Source organism: Nyctereutes procyonoides, unplaced genomic scaffold, assembly GCF_905146905.1.
Source record: "Nyctereutes procyonoides isolate TBG_1078 unplaced genomic scaffold, NYPRO_anot_genome, whole genome shotgun sequence".
Lineage (NCBI taxonomy): Eukaryota > Metazoa > Chordata > Mammalia > Carnivora > Canidae > Nyctereutes > Nyctereutes procyonoides.
Genome location: NW_026575155.1, coordinates 11,742,621 through 11,763,035, shown reverse-complemented (window position 1 = coordinate 11,763,035; position 20,415 = coordinate 11,742,621). Strand labels below are relative to the sequence as shown.

At 42.6% G+C, this 20,415-nt stretch overlaps 1 protein-coding gene across 12 annotated transcripts in view; it reads left to right on the top strand.

Annotated features, from left to right (window-relative positions):
• Nucleotides 1–20,415, top strand: part of ERG (ETS transcription factor ERG) — a 254,753-nt gene that overhangs the window by 208,549 nt on the left and 25,789 nt on the right. For all 12 annotated transcript variants that reach the window (XM_055313619.1, XM_055313618.1, XM_055313617.1 and 9 more), the window contains one exon: nucleotides 6,152–6,303. In XM_055313619.1, the coding sequence (XP_055169594.1) occupies nucleotides 6,152–6,303 (152 nt within the window). The remainder of the gene's footprint in view (nucleotides 1–6,151; nucleotides 6,304–20,415) is intronic.

Below are 20,415 nucleotides of genomic sequence, written 5' to 3'. Positions count from 1 at the left end.
CCTTCACCGATCTCTCTGGTTGGCCCATTCTTTCCAAAAGTGTCAAGAAATGGCAAGTATGAAGGACTAGCTAAGCATGTGAAATCTCTTGATTTCTGTAGCCAAAGCAGCTGAGATCTGTGTTCTTGGAGCCCCCTGCTTTGTCACCAGCTTCCAGGCACTGCGTGGAATGCTCTGGATTTGGGAAGGATATTGCTTGCTGTATCACCCACTTTTCTTCGGGAGAAGCCATGAGAGAAACTTCTGCTTCTGCTGAATAACTGGTTCATCTTGATGTGTCTGACACCTTGAATTATGACAGTATACATTTCCTTCTTTGCTTTGGCTAGTAGGAAGCTCAGAGATAAATTGGTTTCCCTACTTCTAGCAGCTATAAAGAGTAAGCCTACTCAATGTGCTGATATTATCTCATGATTATTTTTCTGCCCTACATTCCATTCACTTCAATCCTTTGATTATTCATGTTATCATTTTGTCTTGTATGTATTTTATAACTGTCTTATATTGCGTGTCATGTATGCAATCTTATAAATGACACACAGTTTGAGAAAGGGTAGGGGAAAATATATTGAAAACCACCACATATCCACATAAATATAACTCTAAAGTTACAGTGGAAAATGATGGAATCTCCTGTTTAGAAAAATGTTCACATAAACTGAACATTTGTTGGTCTAAGTAGCTTCTGGAAAGTCATGTCTGGGGGCTTGGGAATGGAGTCTCTTCTAACTCCTTGATTCTGAAACTGTATGAGAACCCTGTGGGGGTTCATGGTCATGTTCATGTTCATGGGGGGGTTCATGTCTGACTTCTCACCTGAATTTAAATTTAATGCAGTTCCAGTTTATTTGATATTCTTTGCCATGTCCTTTCACCGTTAATTTGAAATACCAGTATGTCGTAAGAAGTCAGTGCTGGTTATCTCAGTTCACAGACTTTATTCTCCAAACACTGTATATAAGTGATTCATTCCTTGAGGCTCAATAAAACAACTTAATTGGGCATGTGTCTCCAGTTACCTGAAGAAGGGCTCCATTGCCCCATCTTTTTATCATGTAGGTAGAATGGGCTTTCTGCACTATTTCTGTATTCCCCGGAGTGACCCCAATTAGCCCACACCCCAGGGAAATCTGTGAGGTTGCTTCTGATACTGACCTCCTAAAGCTGTGTGGCTCCAAGGGGATGGTAGGGGAGTTGGGAAGTGATATGGTGCCCCAGCTGTTGTCCAGTGTCTTGGTGAAATTCTTCCCTCTGCACCAGCCTTCCCCCCTGAGGTGACCTCAGCCCAATGTGAGATTTCTCCTGCTCTGACAGAGGGGAGCAGCTGTCCTCTCAGCTCCTGGTCCCTCTCACTGATGCCACATTCTCTATGGGATTGCCAAGACCGGTGGTTTTCGGGTTACACATAAAACCCAGACATGAAAATGTGCATTTGAGAATGTGGTTAAGACCTAGTAACTCTTTTTTTATTTTTAAAGATTTTATTTATTTATTTGAGAGAATGAGAGAGAGAAAGAGTACAAGCAGGGGGAGGGGCAGATGGAGAAGCAGACTTCCTGCTGAGGGTGGGGAACCCAACTCAGGACTTGATCCTGGATCCTGACCTGAGCCAAAGGCAAACACTTAACTCACTGAGCCACCCAGGCACCCGAAGACACAGTAATTCTTAATTTATTTTATTTTATTGCGGTGAGAACACTTAATATGAGATCTAACCTTTCAACAAATTTTGAGATGTATATTATTATTGTTCACCATAGGTAGAATATTGGAGAACAGGTCTCGAGAGATTTTTCATCTCGCTTGACTGAAATTTTATGCCTCCTGATTAGTATTAACTCCCCATTTCTCCCTCCCTGAGCTCTGAAAAACCACTTCAATTCCCTCAAATTGACCACATTAGACACCTCATGTAAATGGAATCCCATGCTATTTGTCCTTCTGTGACTGGCTTATGTCACTCAGTGTAATGTCCTCAAGGTTCGTGCACAGTCATAGACTGTAGAATTTCCTTCTTTTAAAGGAAAATAGTATCCCACTATTGTATACACCACATTATCTTTATCCATTCACCCAATAGTGGACAGTCACTTCCACGCCTTGATCATTGTGAAGAGTGTGCAGTGACTATAGTAGTGCTAATATCTCTTTGAAGTGTAAATTTCAGTTCAGATAAATATGCATAAATGAGATTGCTGGGTCATATGGTTGTCTTTTCTGAAGACTTTCAAGGAACCTCCATCCTGTGTCCCAATGCTGCACCATTTTGCATCCCCACCGACAGCATGAGGGGTCCAATTTCTTTACAGCTTTGCCAACGTTTATTATCTTTTTTTTTTTTTTTGGACTAGCCATCCTGACAGGCGTGGGGTGATCTCTAGTTGTGATTTTGATTTGCATAATAACTTCTGTATGCCCCCAAAAGACAGAGTCCTTGAGAGAAATATCTTTCATGACATCTATTTGCAATAATGAAATTAACCCCCGGAACAATAACACAAGAGACATTTCATATTCCCCAAATGATTCTCCATTTAACAAGCATCTAATGAATTGCCTTAGAATTTTCACAGAAACCACTGGAAAACACATATGCAAATACTAAAAATAGAATATTTAAAGGGATGCCCTTTGCTACGTGTATTTCAAAAGCAATGCATTGAACATCCAAATCCTTATCATGTTGGAGTAGGAATCACGTGATCCAAGTGGAATACCAAACTGTTCCTGGGAAGTTTCTCCCTGCCAACTTGCAAGCCTTAGAATGCACAGTGTCTGTGGAGCTCAGTGCAGTCAGCCAGGAGGCAGATTTCCGAAGTGTGGGTCTTTCCTTATCACACCTGGGCCATGAGCTGAAAATGTATTTATTGGGAGACTTTTAAATAGACGCTTGCCAGTTCTCTGAATCATGTTAAGATTTTTTTTCCCTTAAACAAAGTGTGTAAATAGATGCCTCTGAAAAAATCTCCGGGAATTGCCTCTATTTCTTACTCAGGTTTTTTTTTAGACATGTCCTGGTTGGGTCCCACACCTGCTGTGCCGGGAATTGAACAAGCCCTGGGGCTAGCTACAGTGGTGTCCTAGAATAGGAATTGTGCAGGTGTTGCAATGCATGCCTTAAACCAGAGTAACATGTGGTCAGGGAGTTCTCCATGCCTTTCTGAAATTAAGGCCTATTTTACCTTGTAAGAACAGCATCTTTCCTTCCTTGGTGGAGGCTTCCTTGTGGAGTTCCCCACATGGAGACCAGAAGCATAGACAGTGGGTTAGGCTGTCTAGCTTCAAGTCTTAATTCTGACCCCTCCTGGCTCTGGGAACTGAGCATACCCCTTCAGCTATACCTCTGAAAAGTAGATATGGTGCGCATACCTGCTGCCTCAGGCTGTGAGAGGACCGATAAAGGTTAGGGTCTCAGGACAGGGCCCATGTATATATGCTCTCCTCTTGGGCTGTTAAAATTCCCAAGAGAATAAACAAGGGAAAAGATTGAGAAGCGGGAACAGCACACCTGGGATCCCTGGGGCCCCTATGCCTTGATTACCTGCTTGAGTCCAGCATGTCGGAGGCCTGTGGAGTGACCCTCTCCTCTCCTCGGGGATGGAGTTCCCTTAGAGTTTTTACAAAAACTATTTGAAATTATCAAGAACATGGTTCCACTCTGTCTTCCTCTGAAGCTTAAACAAAATACAATGTTCTGAAGGGGCAGCTTTTGAAAATCAGGTCTGATGGGCTCATGTAGCTGTTTTTTTACAATGAAAGCTGAATGGGAAAGCTTACCTGTCTTGCTGGAGAAGAGGGGATTTATGGTGGTATACAGTGGGCACTCAATAAAAGTGGTCTAAACAGATGACTGAATGAGCAGAACCCACAGTGCTCACCCTAGACTTCATAGTTGTAGCTGGAGTTACTCTCATCCGCTGAGCAGCATCTAAAGCTTTTGCCCTGAAGAACCAAAATTTTCAGACTCTGTCCCCTCGTCCCTAGTAACTTCTCTCCTTGAGATAAATAGACCAAAACACACATCCTCCACTCAACTGGTGGAATTTTCCAAAGGGATGGGAAACAAAGTCTCAAGTGAAGACATTCCATGTTGTGATATTAGGATGAGGCTTCTAGAGATAAGTGTTTGAAGCCAGGAAAAGTAGCATCAGCAGGAAGTAGTGCATGTGTAGGCAGCAGTGGAAATATAGAGGATCTGCACCATGGGAACTCAGACTGTGTTTGTTTTTAAATTTCCTTCATGTTAGCACAGCTGTGAGGATGCCATGAAGCAGGACCATGGATTTCCAGGCCTGTGGTAGGGCCCTAGTCCTGTGACCCTGACCATGATCTCTACCCACAGACATGCCTGCTCCTTCCTCCTTGACAGCCCTCAGCCCCTTCCATCAGCACCAGCCACGTGAGCAAGTGCAGAGAAGGCCCTTTGGTTTTTTATAGTTCTAGAGATGCTGAATGCTCTTTGCAGGGCACTGCCCGTCCGTCTGCCTTTTCTGTCCACACCCCTGCCACACCTTTGGCTCTTGAATAAACTCCTCCATCCCAACTCAGCCCTGTCCCACCCGGAGAGTGCCCTTCTGCCTCAGATGGTTTTGACCTTCTCAGACTTGAGGGTCAGGTCCATGCCAGACCCACAGTTCCATGATTCCACAAGTTGGCTGCAGAGCTCCCACTACTGAGCTGTGGAGAAGATGAAGTAAAGCTCCTTGGAGTGGAGTCCATAGCCTGCCTCAAGGCTTTAGACACTGGGTCAGGAAATCCGACATCCAGTGGAAATTTGGAGATTCCCAAAGGCATGAAAGTCCTGTGTTGGGTAGAACTGAAGAGGCAATTGCCAGAAATCCACCTTAGAAGACGTAACCCAACTATCAAGATCCCTCAGCTATACAGTGAGCTTGAGTTAACCATCTGTGGGTTAACTTCTAAAAGACATTGACATATTTTTCTGTTTCCCAGGTAAGCTGGATATTTCATGTGGGATTTCCCTATTAGATATGATTCCACCATATCCTCTACCCTTCAAATTTCACTAAATAGATATATATATTTCCAGAAAAGAAAGGCAGATTTGTCTTTATCCAAATGACTACAACTGCCTTAGTAACAGTAGCCCTGTGAGGGGTTACCCGAGTGCCAGCTGCTGACCGCTTTCTGCGTCCTCAGAGCTGGCTTCATCCCATCCCAGCCTAGGGGCTGCTGAGTGTACTCTCCTGCCACCTCCCAGGGTGCCAGGCCTGCCTCCTCCTCTGTCCTGCCTGCCTGCACCTCCGCTGGGGACATGGTGAGCCTTCAAAGCTCCATATCTAAAGATTGGCTATAGGGATTTGAAATTGGACACAAGGATCTCATTCTGAGGTTTGGAAGAGGAATGCCGTTCTAGGATAAGCCTGTCAGAGTGCCTTCAGAGCAGGTTTCGCCTCCGAGCATCTGTGTACATGGCTTGTTTATAGTCACAGAGAGAGGACAATGGTAGTTCACTGTTCCCTGCAAGTGTTTCCAAACAGCTGTCACCAGGGAAGTTTTGACATGACAGTTTCAGAAGGAGCTGGCTTAAGAAAGAGAAGCCAGGTGGCAGCTTTGCATCCCTGGTGTCTGCTTGGTGCTTCAACCGAGCGTGGGCGCTATAGTAGTCCAACTCCGCTGTCATAACAAAATACCACAGACTGGGGGTGCTTACCCGGCAGGCATCTATTAATGTATTTCTCACCGTTCTGGAGGCTAGAACTTCAGGACCAAGGTGCTGGCGGGAGAGCTCTCTCGTTGGGCTGTGGACGGCCACCTTCTCAGTGTGTGCTCAGTGGCAGAGACAGAGAAGGAGAGTCCTCTGGTCTCTTCTGCTTCTTGTAAGGGCACTAATTCCATCACAGGGTCCTCACTGTCAGGACCTTGTGGGACCCTGGTCACCTCCCAAAGACCCCACTTCCAAAAACCATTACTTTTGGTGTCAGGGCTTCAAAAATGGAGTTTTGAGGGGACACGGTCATTCAGCGCAGAGCAGACACTGTATTTGCCCTTTGACATTTCTCTTCTCTCCTCCTCCTTCCTCAGCCTCCCCACCTTGCCCTTCTTTGGTTCTCTGTATATCACAAAGAGACTGGGAGGCAGGCTTCTTGGTGGCAACAATAATGGTAGGATTTATCTTCTTCTCCTTCAGGAACTCCCCGGATGAATGCAGTATGGCCAAAGGCGGGAAGATGGTGGGCAGCCCCGACACTGTGGGCATGAATTATGGCAGCTACATGGAGGAGAAGCACATGCCGCCCCCAAACATGACCACGAACGAACGTAGAGTCATCGTCCCAGCAGGTCAGATGCTCATACTTCACTCTGCTCAGTCCGCAAGCCACACCTTTCCAGAAGGCTGTTCAGCTTTCTCTTCCCACCTCTGGCTTCCATCATCCTCACTGGTCTAGGGCCATTATTCTACACGGAAGCCAGCAGGAGTCTGACCACCTTTGGTGAAATGTCCCCTGATCTGTGTGTGTGTGTGTGTGTGTGTGTGTGAGAGAGAGAGAGAGAGAGAGAGAGAGAGAGAGAGAGAGAGAGAATGGAAATCTATGAAAAGTGACCCCTCAAGGAAAGAATTGCCCTTTTCCTGAGATTATTTGGTATTCAATATTTTTTAAATGAAGTGCTCTTCATACTAGATAGTAGATAGTAGGCTTTAAAAAAAAAAGAAATTTTTATCCAACAAAATAAAAAGCTGGGAGCTATGTATTGCGCGTTCTCAAAATCAAGAATTCCAGCTATCCCTGGCCTATACTACAGATTCCGAGAACCAGAGTAATTCTTTGCCACAGAAGTAATTCTAAACTCAAACCAAAGCAATAGCTCTGAATTTGAGGAAATGCCAGGAACTTACTTGTTGAGCAGAACTGAAGGGAATGGGAAAGATGAGTTTCACACAGCTTCTCAGAGGAAATGTGCCACATAAAACCAAAAATACCATGGCCACAATAAGAACTTCATGAGTCCTTACTCCATGGCAGGGTTTTTGATAAGCAGTTTGGAGACACCATCTCAGGAAATCTTGGGAAATGGAATTCTTAATCACAATTTCCCTGATGAGGAAAATGGAGCTTCCAGAGGTCAACTAACTTTTCCCAGGGTCTAATAGTAAGAGGCCACGTTAGAGTTCACACAGACCTGCCTGCCCACTTTGTTCTCCTCCTTGAGGTTCTGGGCTCAGTCTTGGCTCCTGACACAGCCCCCGCGGGATCCTCCCTGTCACTTCTTGTGGCTGGCCATCTGGTCATCCTGTGGCTCGGTCTCAGGAGGTTGGATTTGCTGCCACTTCAGCCTAAAACCCTTGATTCCAGGTAGCTGTCTTTCATCAGGGCTGGGTGCAAACTTCTCCTCAGAGAGCCCTTTCCTGAGGGCTTCTCATCTAGAATCATTCTCAACTCCAGTTGGCTGACCTCAGCATCTTCATCTTCCCTGCCTTATTTGTCTTTACTGTGTTCACTCCCATTGGTCATCATACTGCACATTCATGTGAGTGTTTGCTTTTTAGCTTCCTCCCTCCATACAGCCTCAGCCCCCCAAAGGCCCAACCTCCATGGCCAACCAGGTGCTGACCTGGAATGTAGTAGGTGTTCAAGCGAATATTAATTAAGGGGAGGATGAGTGAAAGGATATCTATGCATGGGCAAGGTTTGCAAGAACTTGATTCTCCCTTGCTCCAGGGGTCACTAAATGCATCTCTGTGAAGTGTGATGGCAAACAGTCCTCTCCGTGGTGTGATTCCCATCCCACTGCCCCTTAGTCTGCATACGCTTACTTTCGCGGACTTCTGTCCCCTTCCACATAGACAGCAACATATAGAGGATGTGGCCCAACTTCTGTCGTGGGCTTGTGGACCGGACTTTGCTTTAGGATTGTCACGGGGAGAGGGTGGCTCTCAGCAAACTGCATGAAGCTGATTTGGTGCAGTTGATTGAAAAGCATTATCCTTCGGGGCCATCCCTCATCTTGAGGCATGTTCTAAGACTTTTATTGGAGACAGCAGAGATGAAGTCTCATGTGTACTTGATGACAGGGACAGAACTGATTTTGATGCTGATTAAAAGGCAGTTGACTTTTCTACAGAAGCCCTGTACTTGGTTTGATCATAGCAGCTGAGCTACTTACCAGAAACCCATTGCTTGCTCTTGGGCTGTAGAATAGAATGTTGTTCCTCTGGGAAAAATATGGATATGCAAATGTCCAAGGCAAGCATCCTGGATGTGTGGTGCCTACAAAAGGCTGAGAGCAGTTGTTCCTGGGGAGGAATGGAGGGAAAGGATGGTGTTGCCTCAGACACTATCCGGATATAACCAGGATGAGGTAGGAATGCAAAGGATGTCCATCCATGCCCATCTCACCCGTAGCCTTGTTTCTTAAGAGTGTCGTTCCTCCAATTCAGGCAAAACAAAGTTTTTAGTTCTCTAAGATGGGAGAACCAGTCAAGGTCTGTATTGAAGATTCTTGTCTTGGTACTTCAGTGAATCACAGACCCAGGAGGTAATGTGTGGTGCCACTTAAACAGTTCGCCCACGGGGTCATATTTCTGTCACGTCATCAGTGTGCTTTGAAGTCATCAGTATCATTCCCAGCAGGCACAGACTTGAGGGTTGCTACCTTAAGTAAAATGTTGAGAAAACAGGAGAGATACTTACATGGGGAGGAGGCAAAGAACCACTTTAATGGAGTCAGAGCATCCAGCGTGCCTGATATTGTATAGTAGCTGCCCATTAAGTGTCAGTTGGATGAGTGGACTGATGGTCGTGCAGATTGGCTCACACTGAAGGTTTTGTGTAAAGACTGGTTTCATCCCCTGAAGAAAGTCCTCTTTCAGCTGTTCTCTCCTTTGGTTGCTTCACGCCAATGCAGACAGTTATTCAGTTAAGAGTGTTTGTAAGAGAGCTAGTTGTGGCTGATTTTGCAAGTTGTGAGTCTTTCAGTTATTGGCCAAGCTTCATGTATGTGTGCTCAGACACACAGATGAACACACACGCCACACACCCACACCCACCTACCCACCCACCCACCCACACGGCTGCATTGCACAATCCAAATAATTCCCCAATGTGGCCATGAGATTGCAGGCCCTGGGGGCAGCTCTTTCAGCTGCTGCATCTGGACCTTCAGCCCCCACTCCAGGACCTAGGCACCTCTTGCAGGCATAAAGCACTCTGCACACATAAATGGAATTCTCCAAATCTGCTTCCACCTGGCACATAGAGTTCCTACTAGTTAAACACATTGATTGACACTCAGAAGGGCAAATCATAAAGATAGCTGAGAACAATGACTTATTTCTAAGCATCTGCTTTTATTTTTTTTAAAGATTTATTTATTTATTTATTTATTCATTCATTCATTCATTCATGATAGAGAGAGAGAGAGAGAGAGAGGAAGGGAGGGAGGGAGGGAGGGAGGGGCAGAGACACAGGCAGAGGGAGATGCAGGCTCCATGCAGGAAACCCCACGGGATTCGATCTGGGGTCTCCATGATCCCGCCCTGGGCCAAAGGGAGGCGCCAAACCGCTGAGCCACCCAGTGATCCCCTCTAAGCATCTGCTTTTAAAATGCAAATTTTTAAGTCTTGTGCAGTTGCAAAAGGTGAGTGTCACTCAGCTCCAAGGTGTCAGCAGGCAGTGAGAAGGGGATACCTCAATCATTGCATGATGAAGTGTTCATAGGCTAAAAAGGAAAGTAGTATAGGAGAGATGGCCCAGCTACTCACTCTAAATCTAGAGAAAAATATTCCCTTGAAGAACGAGAAAGTCCTGAGAAACAATCAATGAGACCAGCAGACATTCTGGGGAGCCCTGGCTTATGCATGTTGTCCTGGAAAAATTGTATGTGTGCTTCTTCCTCTCACAGTACACTGGTTAGATGGTAAATCACATTTGTGCGTTTTCATCTACCTGTCTATTTGGTGTACATCTGTATGTTTAAGTCTACATCTCATGGCGTTGGGCTGTTCCTGACATGGTTGTAGATCAGAGTGTCGTTCAGTGAAATCAGTCTTATGAGGAGCTAGACACGTGTAGCCTGGTGAAATGGCACTTCAGTGGTTGGCTCAGCTGGATTTGGATGTCGACTAGAAAATGTTTCTCCAAGTACAGTCAGAACCACTTGCATCAGGACTCCCTGGGAGACTTATGATTTGAAAATGCACATTTCCAAGTTTCCTGAATCTGGATGTGGGGAGGGTCAAGGATTCCACATTGCTGATGCACTTTTTGGGTGATTTCATGCATAATACGATTTGAGAAGCTCTAATCTAAATAAGAGACTGCGAGTAAATTTTACTTGAGTACACCTTAATTGTTTTTAATGAAGGCAGGCTGGGTTACTTTTAGAAGAGGGAGTGGCCAGGAAGATAGGAAATAACCAACAATTTCACATTGACATTCCAAGCAATTTAAAAAAACTGAAGAGTCGCCCATTTGGTGGGAAGCAATGTAATATTGTGTGACAGAGGTACTCAAAAAATAAAAATAAAATCAATAAAATAAAATAAAACAAAATAAATTTTGTAGAGGTCATATGTTGAGGCACCCACAGGAAAACCCAGGACAATTAAAGGTACAGAACACAGTGAAGAGTGGAGGAAGCCTGGAGCTCCATTCTGACAAGCTGGGTCAAGCGCAGTATGAGGCCTGCAGGCATTTGGCTGCATTCCTATCAACAGCCAAGACAACTTGGGCACAATGCAGGCCCCTGACTTCCAAATGTTCCACGTTTGCCTCGTTGAGTCTGTGAACATAGATCACTGTTTAGAAGCAAATGGGTTGCCATTGCATGATGGAGCTAGTATTCTAAAAAACCTGGATTTCTCCACATTTCACAGAGCATCTGCCATTGGGGACGCTGGCCCTCAATGTGTACTGGCTATACCTCTGGTGGTCATTGTAGCTTTTTCCGTATTGACAGTGGACTTGGCAGTGTGCTAACCAGCAGGGCTAACAAAGAGGAAGGCACAGTCTTCATCTACTTTTCTTAAAAGTTGCAAAATGCTGACCAAAATGCAATAGGACCTCAGGTTTTAGCAGCTTACATCATTTTGAAAGATTTTTCCTTTTCTCTGTTTTTATTCCCTAAAATGGGTGCAGAAGCATTGGGCTTGTCAAACATTTCTACTTTTTTCCCCTTTTTTCAGCTTAAATTCAGTTGATTAACATATAGTGTATTATTAGTTTCAGAGGTAATTTAGTGACTCATCAGTCAAACATTTCTACTTTTATTGTTTCAGTATTCACCTTGAGCACAAACACTCATGGCAATCAGAAGTCTCAGAGATAAAGAGTTGCCACATTCACTTGTTCCCTACATTCATTCATTCACTGAGGCTTACTGTGTGTTTTAGTCACCATGAATAAAAGCTCTTATATGATTTAAGACCCCCCCTTTTTCTTGACCCCCCCAAACACACATGGCTGCAGCTCCTTGTATTATGTCATCTTCAGGCCCTCCACACTGGATCCTTTCTCCTCAATTCATGAAGTATCAGTGAGTATTTGCGACTCTCATGCCTGTCGCATAGGAAGTCACCAGAACTGATCAAGAGTAGATAAGACCCATCCACATGAAGTAAGTGGTTCCTGACAAGAGCATATGGGATTAAGAGCTTAAATGACTGGTTCAGACACATGTTTCAGAGCATCTGAGATGAGATGACAATAAACGTGACTGGTCAAGAGTAGTTTCCTTGGAATCTCATATGATTCCTTAATCTCTTTGCAGCCTCCATCATTTTTCTCTGCCATATCCTGGCCCTGAGTCATGTGTTCTCACAGTCTGCATTGCCACAACCCTATGTCTAGATCCATGTGGTTCCCTCTGATGGAATGCCCTTCCTCCTTTCTTTGCTCACAAATATTTCTTCAGGGAAAATCCACCCTGTCTAGGAAGCCAACCTTAATCTTTTGGCAATTTAATTGCTTCTTTTAAAACATCTAACCAGTTCTTTTATTACCATGCTTAATTTTCTTTCACATTATATTCTAGAATGCATCTCATATGTACTTAAATCTGCATATACCATTTAATCCCACAAGGATTGGAGATGCCTTGTAGACTAAACTACTGATAAACCTGTGAACCAAATTACTGATCAAAAAGAAATTAGGAATCAGTCTTGAGGCAATTAAGAATATTAATGAAAAACCAAAATCACATGAAAGAAGAATGCATCCATTTTGACCACATTTGACCACAAGGTTGGCCAAGAAATTGTAGCCACGCTTCCAGTATGGTTTTGAGCTTCCTGGCAGCCAAAATAAAAAGTCATGTGGGGACATAATCCCTGATTTTGCAAAGACGTTTCACAGGGAAGACAATGTTTTTCTTAATTCTGAATCCCAAATGCAGGATCCCTGGACTTTACACTTGAGGTCCAGTGAGACTGTAGAGGTGACCATATTTCTGACATGATTGCAGCACTGCATTTCACTAGTATGGTCCTTAAGACATCCTTTATGAACAGAGTGAATTACATTAGAGAACGGCTCATTGTGGACAGAGAGCATATGTCCACGGTGAGTCTTTGCTGGTCTGGCTTATTGTAAAGTCAAGATTTTGAGTTCTCAGAGTGGAAGAGGACTCACGTGGCTCTCACATGATTCCTTCTCAATGTGACACCTCCAAGCTGGGCTTCAAAAGCAGGTGAATAGCAAGTTATAGAAGAATATCCTCACCAACCTCAGACGGTAAACCTATTTTGTTTGAATCTTGCTAGAGTTAATTAGAGCCTGTCTATTCTATTAGATTGCAGGTTGGGGAACACATCTTTTGCATTTTTAATCACCAGACAAAATAGCAGCAGGCTTGGCCTGTATGCAGAGGTCAGTAAATGTACATCTGTTGAGTGAGTGGTAATCTAGATTTAGTTAGCAAGAATCATGGAATCACAGGAGTGGAAGGTATAAGACCCTGGATGATCTTAGCTCAACTTTGTATTATTATTTTTAAAGATCTTATTTATTCATGAGACACACACATGCACACACACAGAGAGAGAGAGAGAGAGAGGCAGAGACACAGGCAGAGGGAGAAGCAGGTTCCATCCAGGGAGCCTGACATGGGACTCAATCCTGGGCTGAAGGCAGCACTAAGCCGCTGAGCCACCAGGCTGCCTTCAACTTTGTATTATTAGTCAAGATTCTTCAGAGAAACAGAACCAATGTCTCTCCATCTCTCTCTCTCCTCTTCCCCATTTATTTATTTATTATGAGGAATTAACTCATGTGACTATGGAGGCTGAGAAGTCTCACAGCCCACAATCTGCTGTCTGCAAACTGGAAGCCCAGGAGAGTCAATGGTGTAGATTTTAGTCCAAGTCTCAAAGCATGAAAGTCAGAAACCTGAAGGCAGAAGATCGATGTCTCAGCTCAAAAACCAGGCAAAGGGAGCAAATCGTCCCTTCCTTCCTCCACCTTTTTGTTCCATTCAGGTCCCTAGTGGGTTAGTTGATGTCACCCACCCACACAGGGGAGGGCAGACTGCTCTATTCAGTCTTTCAGTTCAAATGTTGATTTCTTCTGGATACACCCTTACAGACACACCCAGAAATAATGTTTAACCAAATGTCTGGACATCCCATGATCCAGTCAGGTTGACACATAAAGCTAACTATATCACAAACCTCTTCCTTTAAACATGAGAACATGGAGTACTGGAGAGAAGGGAAGCACCTCTCCCCGAGATACTTGCACAGGTGGATAAGACCAGAGACACAGTTCCCAGGCTTGTGTTCACATCTACCTACAGAACTTGTTAGAAAGATGACACGTCTTCATGTTATTTTGTCATGCCACTAAACGCTCCCAAGGATCTCTTCCACTATGTCTACATTATGAAATGGGTTTCTATAACCTTCTATTTAAATTGCTTCTGTGCAACCAAGTCAAGTAACCAGACAAGCAAACCAGCTAAACCTTAAATCCGAAGTCAAAGTTAATTATATTCTTAAACTATAAGCTGGATACTGATTGAGGAAACTGTCCCGGGTTCTTCTATGTGTGATTGAAATCATAAACACAGAAATGATACAGCTGCCATCTATTGAGTGCACCCTATTGTCAGGCACTGGGCCATCCACTTTGTAGAAAAAGGTATTATCTCATTTAAATCCCCAAGCACCCTGTGGTGTAGGTATTATTCATTATTCTCACTTTATAGATAAAGAAACTAAAGATCATTGCTCAGAAGTCCCAGCCAACAATTTGGAGAGCCAGGATTCTAATCCAGTTCTTTCTGACTCCAGAGTCTGAGTTTCTCATTCTTGTGCTACCCTATCAAAATTACCCAGAGAGGAACACAAGGACATGAAATGGTGAGATGCTCTTGTTGCAGAGATTCTGAAATGGCCTTTTCAAAGGAGACTAAGTAAAGGACAAGATACTAGAGGAGATGTTAAAATAAAAGTCTACTGTGTTGCTCAGGATGTAACCACTACATTTCTGTGATGGAATTGAAAATAACTTAGATTTGGCATGAGTGGCTAGATGGATGTTAATGTGTGGAGAAAAAAAATTAAGTTAGATGATTTGGTTTGGTTTATTCTGTATTTAAGTTACCAGTGGGACATCTACCCACAAGGCAATCTGAAAGCCATTAGGGTTAAAAGTCATTTATCAGGGCTTACCACACCTGGGTTCTAAACTCTGCCATTGTCTATCTCTGGGACCTGGAAAGTCACTTAATCTTGGTGTTCCTTGGCCTGCAGCTGCACCAAAATACAGATGATGGTAATACCTACTTTGTATGACACTGTATGGATTAAATAAAAAAATACATCTGAAGCACATAAACAATGCTGAGGATATTGTAAGACATCCAGATATTATAGTGTTTTGTTTTGTTTTTTTCATATTCAAGTCAAGCATTTGGGAGAAATCCTGAGATTTGAGGTCGATCCACAGACATAAGCATGTGTGGGTTGAATTGTGGCCCCACAAAAAGAAAGGTTAAAGCCCTAACTCCCAGTGCTTTAGGACATGACCTTATTTGGAAATAGAGTTTTTTTTATATTTATTTATCTGGGTGTAGAGTGTTTTTAGATTGAATCAAGTCAAGATGAGGTCCTGGGGGTGGGTCTAATAAAATGGTGTCCTTATTGAAGGGAAACATTGGACACAGACATACAGAAAGGGAGGATGATGTGAAGACACACAGGGAGAAGGCCTTGTAATAATGGAAGCAGAGATTGAATTGATGGAGCTGCAGGCCAAGGAATACCAAGGATTCTGACCACAACCAGAAGCTAGAACAGACAAGGGAGGAATTCTACACAGATCCCCAGAGGGAGCAGGGCCCTGCTGAACCTTGCTCTCAGATTGTTGGCCTCCACAACCATCAGACAACACATTTATGTTGTTTTAAGCCACTTAGTGTACTCTCTAATGGCAACCACTGGAAACTAATGTGCTATGCATGTTGTAGGTAGACATGGGAATAGACAGAAAGTACGGGGGTAAGTATGGAGTGAGGACCATGACAAAACTCTACTCTGTGGACATCAACATCTAAAGAGGCAAAGGAAACCCGAGCAAGGAGAAACTTTAAGTGGAACAGGTCAATGCATCTCTAAAACATGATAAGTAAAAGCTGTGTTGTCATGGGATAACCAAGGAGAGGCAACAGGGGGAAGAAATGAAGGAAAACAAAATCCTGAAACTAGTTAATCCACTCAGGAAGAGCTGAGAATGACTCCATCCAGTGAAGTATTTTGGCGTGTCAGAATGTCAAAGATATGTATAGAGCCCAGCAAAAATAATTTAGTCATGTGTTTTGAATAAAACACTTAATGAAATTATTGATTCTCAAGCAGGCTAAAGATAGCCATATTTCCTTATAGTGTTTGACTCTTTTGTAGGGTATTACATGATTAACATGTACAATTAATTTTTTGACAGTTAATAAATGCATGAAACAGAGCATAACATGAGCTAGGCTGACTGGTACATTGGAAATGGAAGAGTTTTAAATAGGTAAAAAAAAATATGCCGAGAAGACTCTTGGACCTAGTAAAATGTTGAGCTTAAGAGAGACTTAAGGTGTTCCTCTTACAGAATACCTGGAAATGTAGCATGGAATCTGACATCTTTTATATGTCTAACTGTGGGGAAAAAGTCAGTGACTTCCTTAGCAACTCAAAACAAGGAAGGAACTGAGAACAGAGTATTCCTCTGTCCTTTTGTCACCTGGTTGTCACAGGTGATGTGGATGGGGGTGGGATACCAGTGTCTCTCATTCAGAGATTTAGGTCTTTAAGCAGCAAGAGATGAGGTCTTGGTCTTGGTCTTATGCAAAGCAAGGAGTTGGACTTGATCTCTCTCTATGTACATATGCACACAACTGTGTTTTCCAGCAATCCTAGGCTGAGAAATTAAGCATTGAAAAGTGGTCGTAGGCTAAGGCCCACCTCCGACACCTGACTGAAGTATGTATGTGATCCTCCTGGAGAGACACATCTTCAATCCAAACTTTACAGAATATTCCTGCAGAGAAAGCTTCTCTGTAAAATGACTCCGTGACTCCAAATTACAAAAACAGGAAGAAGCAATCTACCTAGAACAGGAGTCAGCAGAAACGACAGACAACATGATGAAGCCTCAAGAATGTTAGATAATTGAAGCATGGGATTGAGACTATAAAGTAAGTAGGTTTAAAAGGGGTTAAACACAGTAGAAGGAACTAGAAATAGAGGAGCAAGACATTATGGAAAAGAACAGATAATTTTGTTTGTTTTTTTGTTTTTTAAAAATATTTTTATTCGAGAGAGAGAGAGAGGCAGAGGGAGAAGCAGGCTCCATGCAGGGAGCCTGATGTGGGAGTTGAACCCGGGAATCCGGGATTGTGCCCTGAGCCAAAGGCAGACACTCAACCACTGAGCCACCCAGGCGTCCCAAGAACAGATAATGTTGTAGAAGCAGCATGAAAATTCCTAGAAACACAAAAAAGGATTTACAAGTAATCAGGAACTCAGTAGGTGGGTTAAACAGTTGATTTGAAAAAGTCGAAGAGTGAATTAAGGAAAGTAGACCTGCAATTGATTTCAGGGTGCAGAGCACTGATAAAGACATGGAATTTATGAGCAAAGGTCAAGGGCAGGGAAGGGGCTCGTGATAATGTGCTGAATCTAATAGAAGTTCCAGAAAGGAGGAAGTAAAAAGAATGGACAAGATGAAATATTTGAAGAGATAAAATCTGACTTGGGGCACCTGGGTGGCTCAGTGGTTGAGTGTCTGCCTTTGGCTTAGGTCATGGTCCCAGGGTCCTGAGATCGAGTTCCGCATCGGGCTCCCTCCAGGGAGCCTGCTTCTCCCTCTGTCTATGTCTCTGCCTCTCTCTCTCTCTCTCTCTGTCTCTCATGAATAAATAAGTAAAATCTTTTTTAAAAAATCTGAGTTTTCAAAATTTATGAACAAGACCATTTTCCATATACAGGAAGCAGAAGATAGAAAGAGATAAATAAGAATAAGTACACACTAATCATATTCTGGCAAGACTGTAGAACACCAAAGACAAAGAACTTAAAAACCAGCAAAGAAAAAAGACTATTTGAAAACAATGACAGTTGTAAGGACAGCAGACTTCTCCACAATGACACACAACACTGAGGGCAGTAGAGAAAAATCTTCAGTGAGCTAGGAGAAACTGACAAAATTCTACCTCTCTTCTGGGCTCTTAACTTTTTTTTTCTGCCATAGACTCATTTAGTAGCTTCTTGAAGCCAATGGGCTCTTTAGAATAAACTTCAGAGGAATGTGATTAAAAAAAAAAACTTTACTAAAACTTTATTAAGAGTGCATTATAATCCATTCTGTAAATTCTGGGAAGAATAAAGATACTCTCAAACAAAAGTCTGAGTTTGTTGCTAACCGACCCTCACTTCAAGAAATAACAGAAAATCTAATAAAGAAAGTGGATCCTAGGAGAAAGGAATAAGATATGGAAATGGGAGCAATGAAATTAGTTGAAATAAGAATAGCTCTAGAGGTGCCTGGGTGGCTTAGTCAGTTAAGTGTCTGCCTTCAGTTCAGGTCATGATCTCAGGGTCCTGGTATTGAGCCCTACGTTGGGCTCCCTACTCTGTGGGGAGTCGACTTCTCCCTCTCCCTCCCCCTCTCCCTCTGCCTGCTGCTCCCCTTGCTTGTGCTCTCTCTCTCTCTCATTCTGTCAAATAAATCTTAAAAAAAAAAAAGAATAGATCTAAAGAGAAATGGCTATAGAGTAACAACCACAACCTCCTAAGTAGGGAGAATAGTAACAGAGTAGAATAAAAACACTGGATAATATCATCATTCAAGATTAAGGATGATCATGATGAGTGTTCAAGACTTTTAAATTCCTTGCTTTCTTTGGGAAAGGGATAAATTTGGTGATTAAATTTGGATTTTGTTAAAGAGTAACAAGCAAAGAAATAGAACTTGAATGTTAAACAGCCAGACCAGTAGAGAAAGGAAAAAAAAAATGAAGAAAAATAGATAAATTCAATAAGACGCTTACGAAGGAGGAATAAAGAACATATAAAGCAAGGTAAATAAAAAGAACACAATAAGGTGGCAGGAATCAGATCAGTAACAATACATATAAGTAGACCAAAGTTGCCATTAAAGATAGAGTGATTAGATTTAAAAGAAAATACTCGAAAGTCAGTTAAGTACTGTTTACAAAAACATCTAACACAAAGAAAGGATGACAGCAAACAGATGGAATAAGATGTACTAGTCAAATTCTAATCAAAACAAACTTGACAAAAGTGGAAATAGAAAGCAGAAAGCACTACTGGAGATAATTGAGGGTTAATACATAATAAAAAGCTTACATTCATGAAAACTACATGACAATGATGAACTTGTATACATAATAACATAGCCTCAAGATATGTAAAGAATTGTAAAGAGAAAGAGACAAATCCACTTTAGGTGAGAGATTTTAATTTGCCTTTCTCTGCAGCTGATAGATCAGTGGCCTAAAAATTAGGTATCCATTATCAATTTTGATCCAATGATTTGAGGAAACCTCCACCTAACAATGAGAGAATATGCATTCTTTTTAAACTCTCAAGGGGCATTTGCAGAAATTGGCCATTCAATAGGCCACCAAAAAAGAACAACCAGAATCAAAGAAAATCAGTGTTATATAGACCTCATTCACTGGTTAATTCACTAATTCAAAAAAAATTAGAGATCAAAGCTATCAAAATGGTAACTGAACCTCATCTATAAATTAGGAAATTAAAAGGTTCAGAAACAACATCCAGTGTAGGCTTCTTTTTTGTTTTTTAAAAGATTTTATTTATTCATGACAGACACACAGAAAGGCAGAAAGACAGAGGGAAAAGCAGGCTCCCTGCAAGGAGCCCAGTGTGGGACCCGATCCTGGGACCTGGGACCATGTCCTGAGCCAGGGAAGGCAGATGCTCAAACGCTGAGTCACCCAGGCGTCCACCAGTGTAGGCTTCTTGACTTCAAATTTCAGTCTGGGGTAAAGTAAAGCCCAAAGTGAAGCCAGTTCTCTCTGTTGAGCCTACTTGGTGAATGTAAAGTCTCTCCCTAACAAGAGGCAAAATGTTAAATCTTATTTTTGCAGGCTTTTGAGTGTCTTGGACAGCAGATTGGCAGACTTGCCCAGGGCCTGGTTTTATAAACAAAGACTTCATAGGATTGTGATATGGCTTAGCAGTACAATTTGTGTTGATATTTGTTCTTAAACAAGGGTGATTTTTCTATCTGGAAGCCAATATTTTACGCTGGTATTGTTCAAGAAAAATGACTTTAGGGCTTATATTCTCACCAGTTTGACTCTTGCTTAACTTGACTTTTATTCATTCCTCTGGGGGGGTCTCTGACACAGAATGTTTGCCCACATGAGGTATTCTATTTCGTGAAGATTCAGTACGTCTTTGGCAATGCAATATCCTTTTGCCTGATTTAAATATCTACTTAATATTTTCCTGGCATCAGTGGAACGCTACTAGGTCAGAAAACAGTTTCAGGGAAATGTAAAAATAATTTCAACCCTCTACCCACGCACTGCTTGCCACCCCCCAACCCCAGCAGTAATTTAAATGGTGCAACTCCTGAACTCTATGCTTCGCCTTTATTATTTTTCTTTTCATTTCAACTTACTGAAATAGCCTTCGTAAAACTTGTAGCTATTAACCATGGAATCAAAGATACAAATAAGAGGCTTCAGAGACTGAGGACTTCTTTTTCCCTTTTCCCTTGGAGTATGGGGTTTACCATTTTGATGTCCATGAAATGTGGACTGATGACACAGCTATTTTCAAAACAATTGGCCCGGAGGCTGAAAACAAAACAACTTATCTTCAGTGGTTCGTGATTCATCTGACAGAAGCACCTCCAAAAGCTTCTCAAAATAAAGCGTAAATCAGACTTTTGTGCTTAAAGGAAGAGGCTG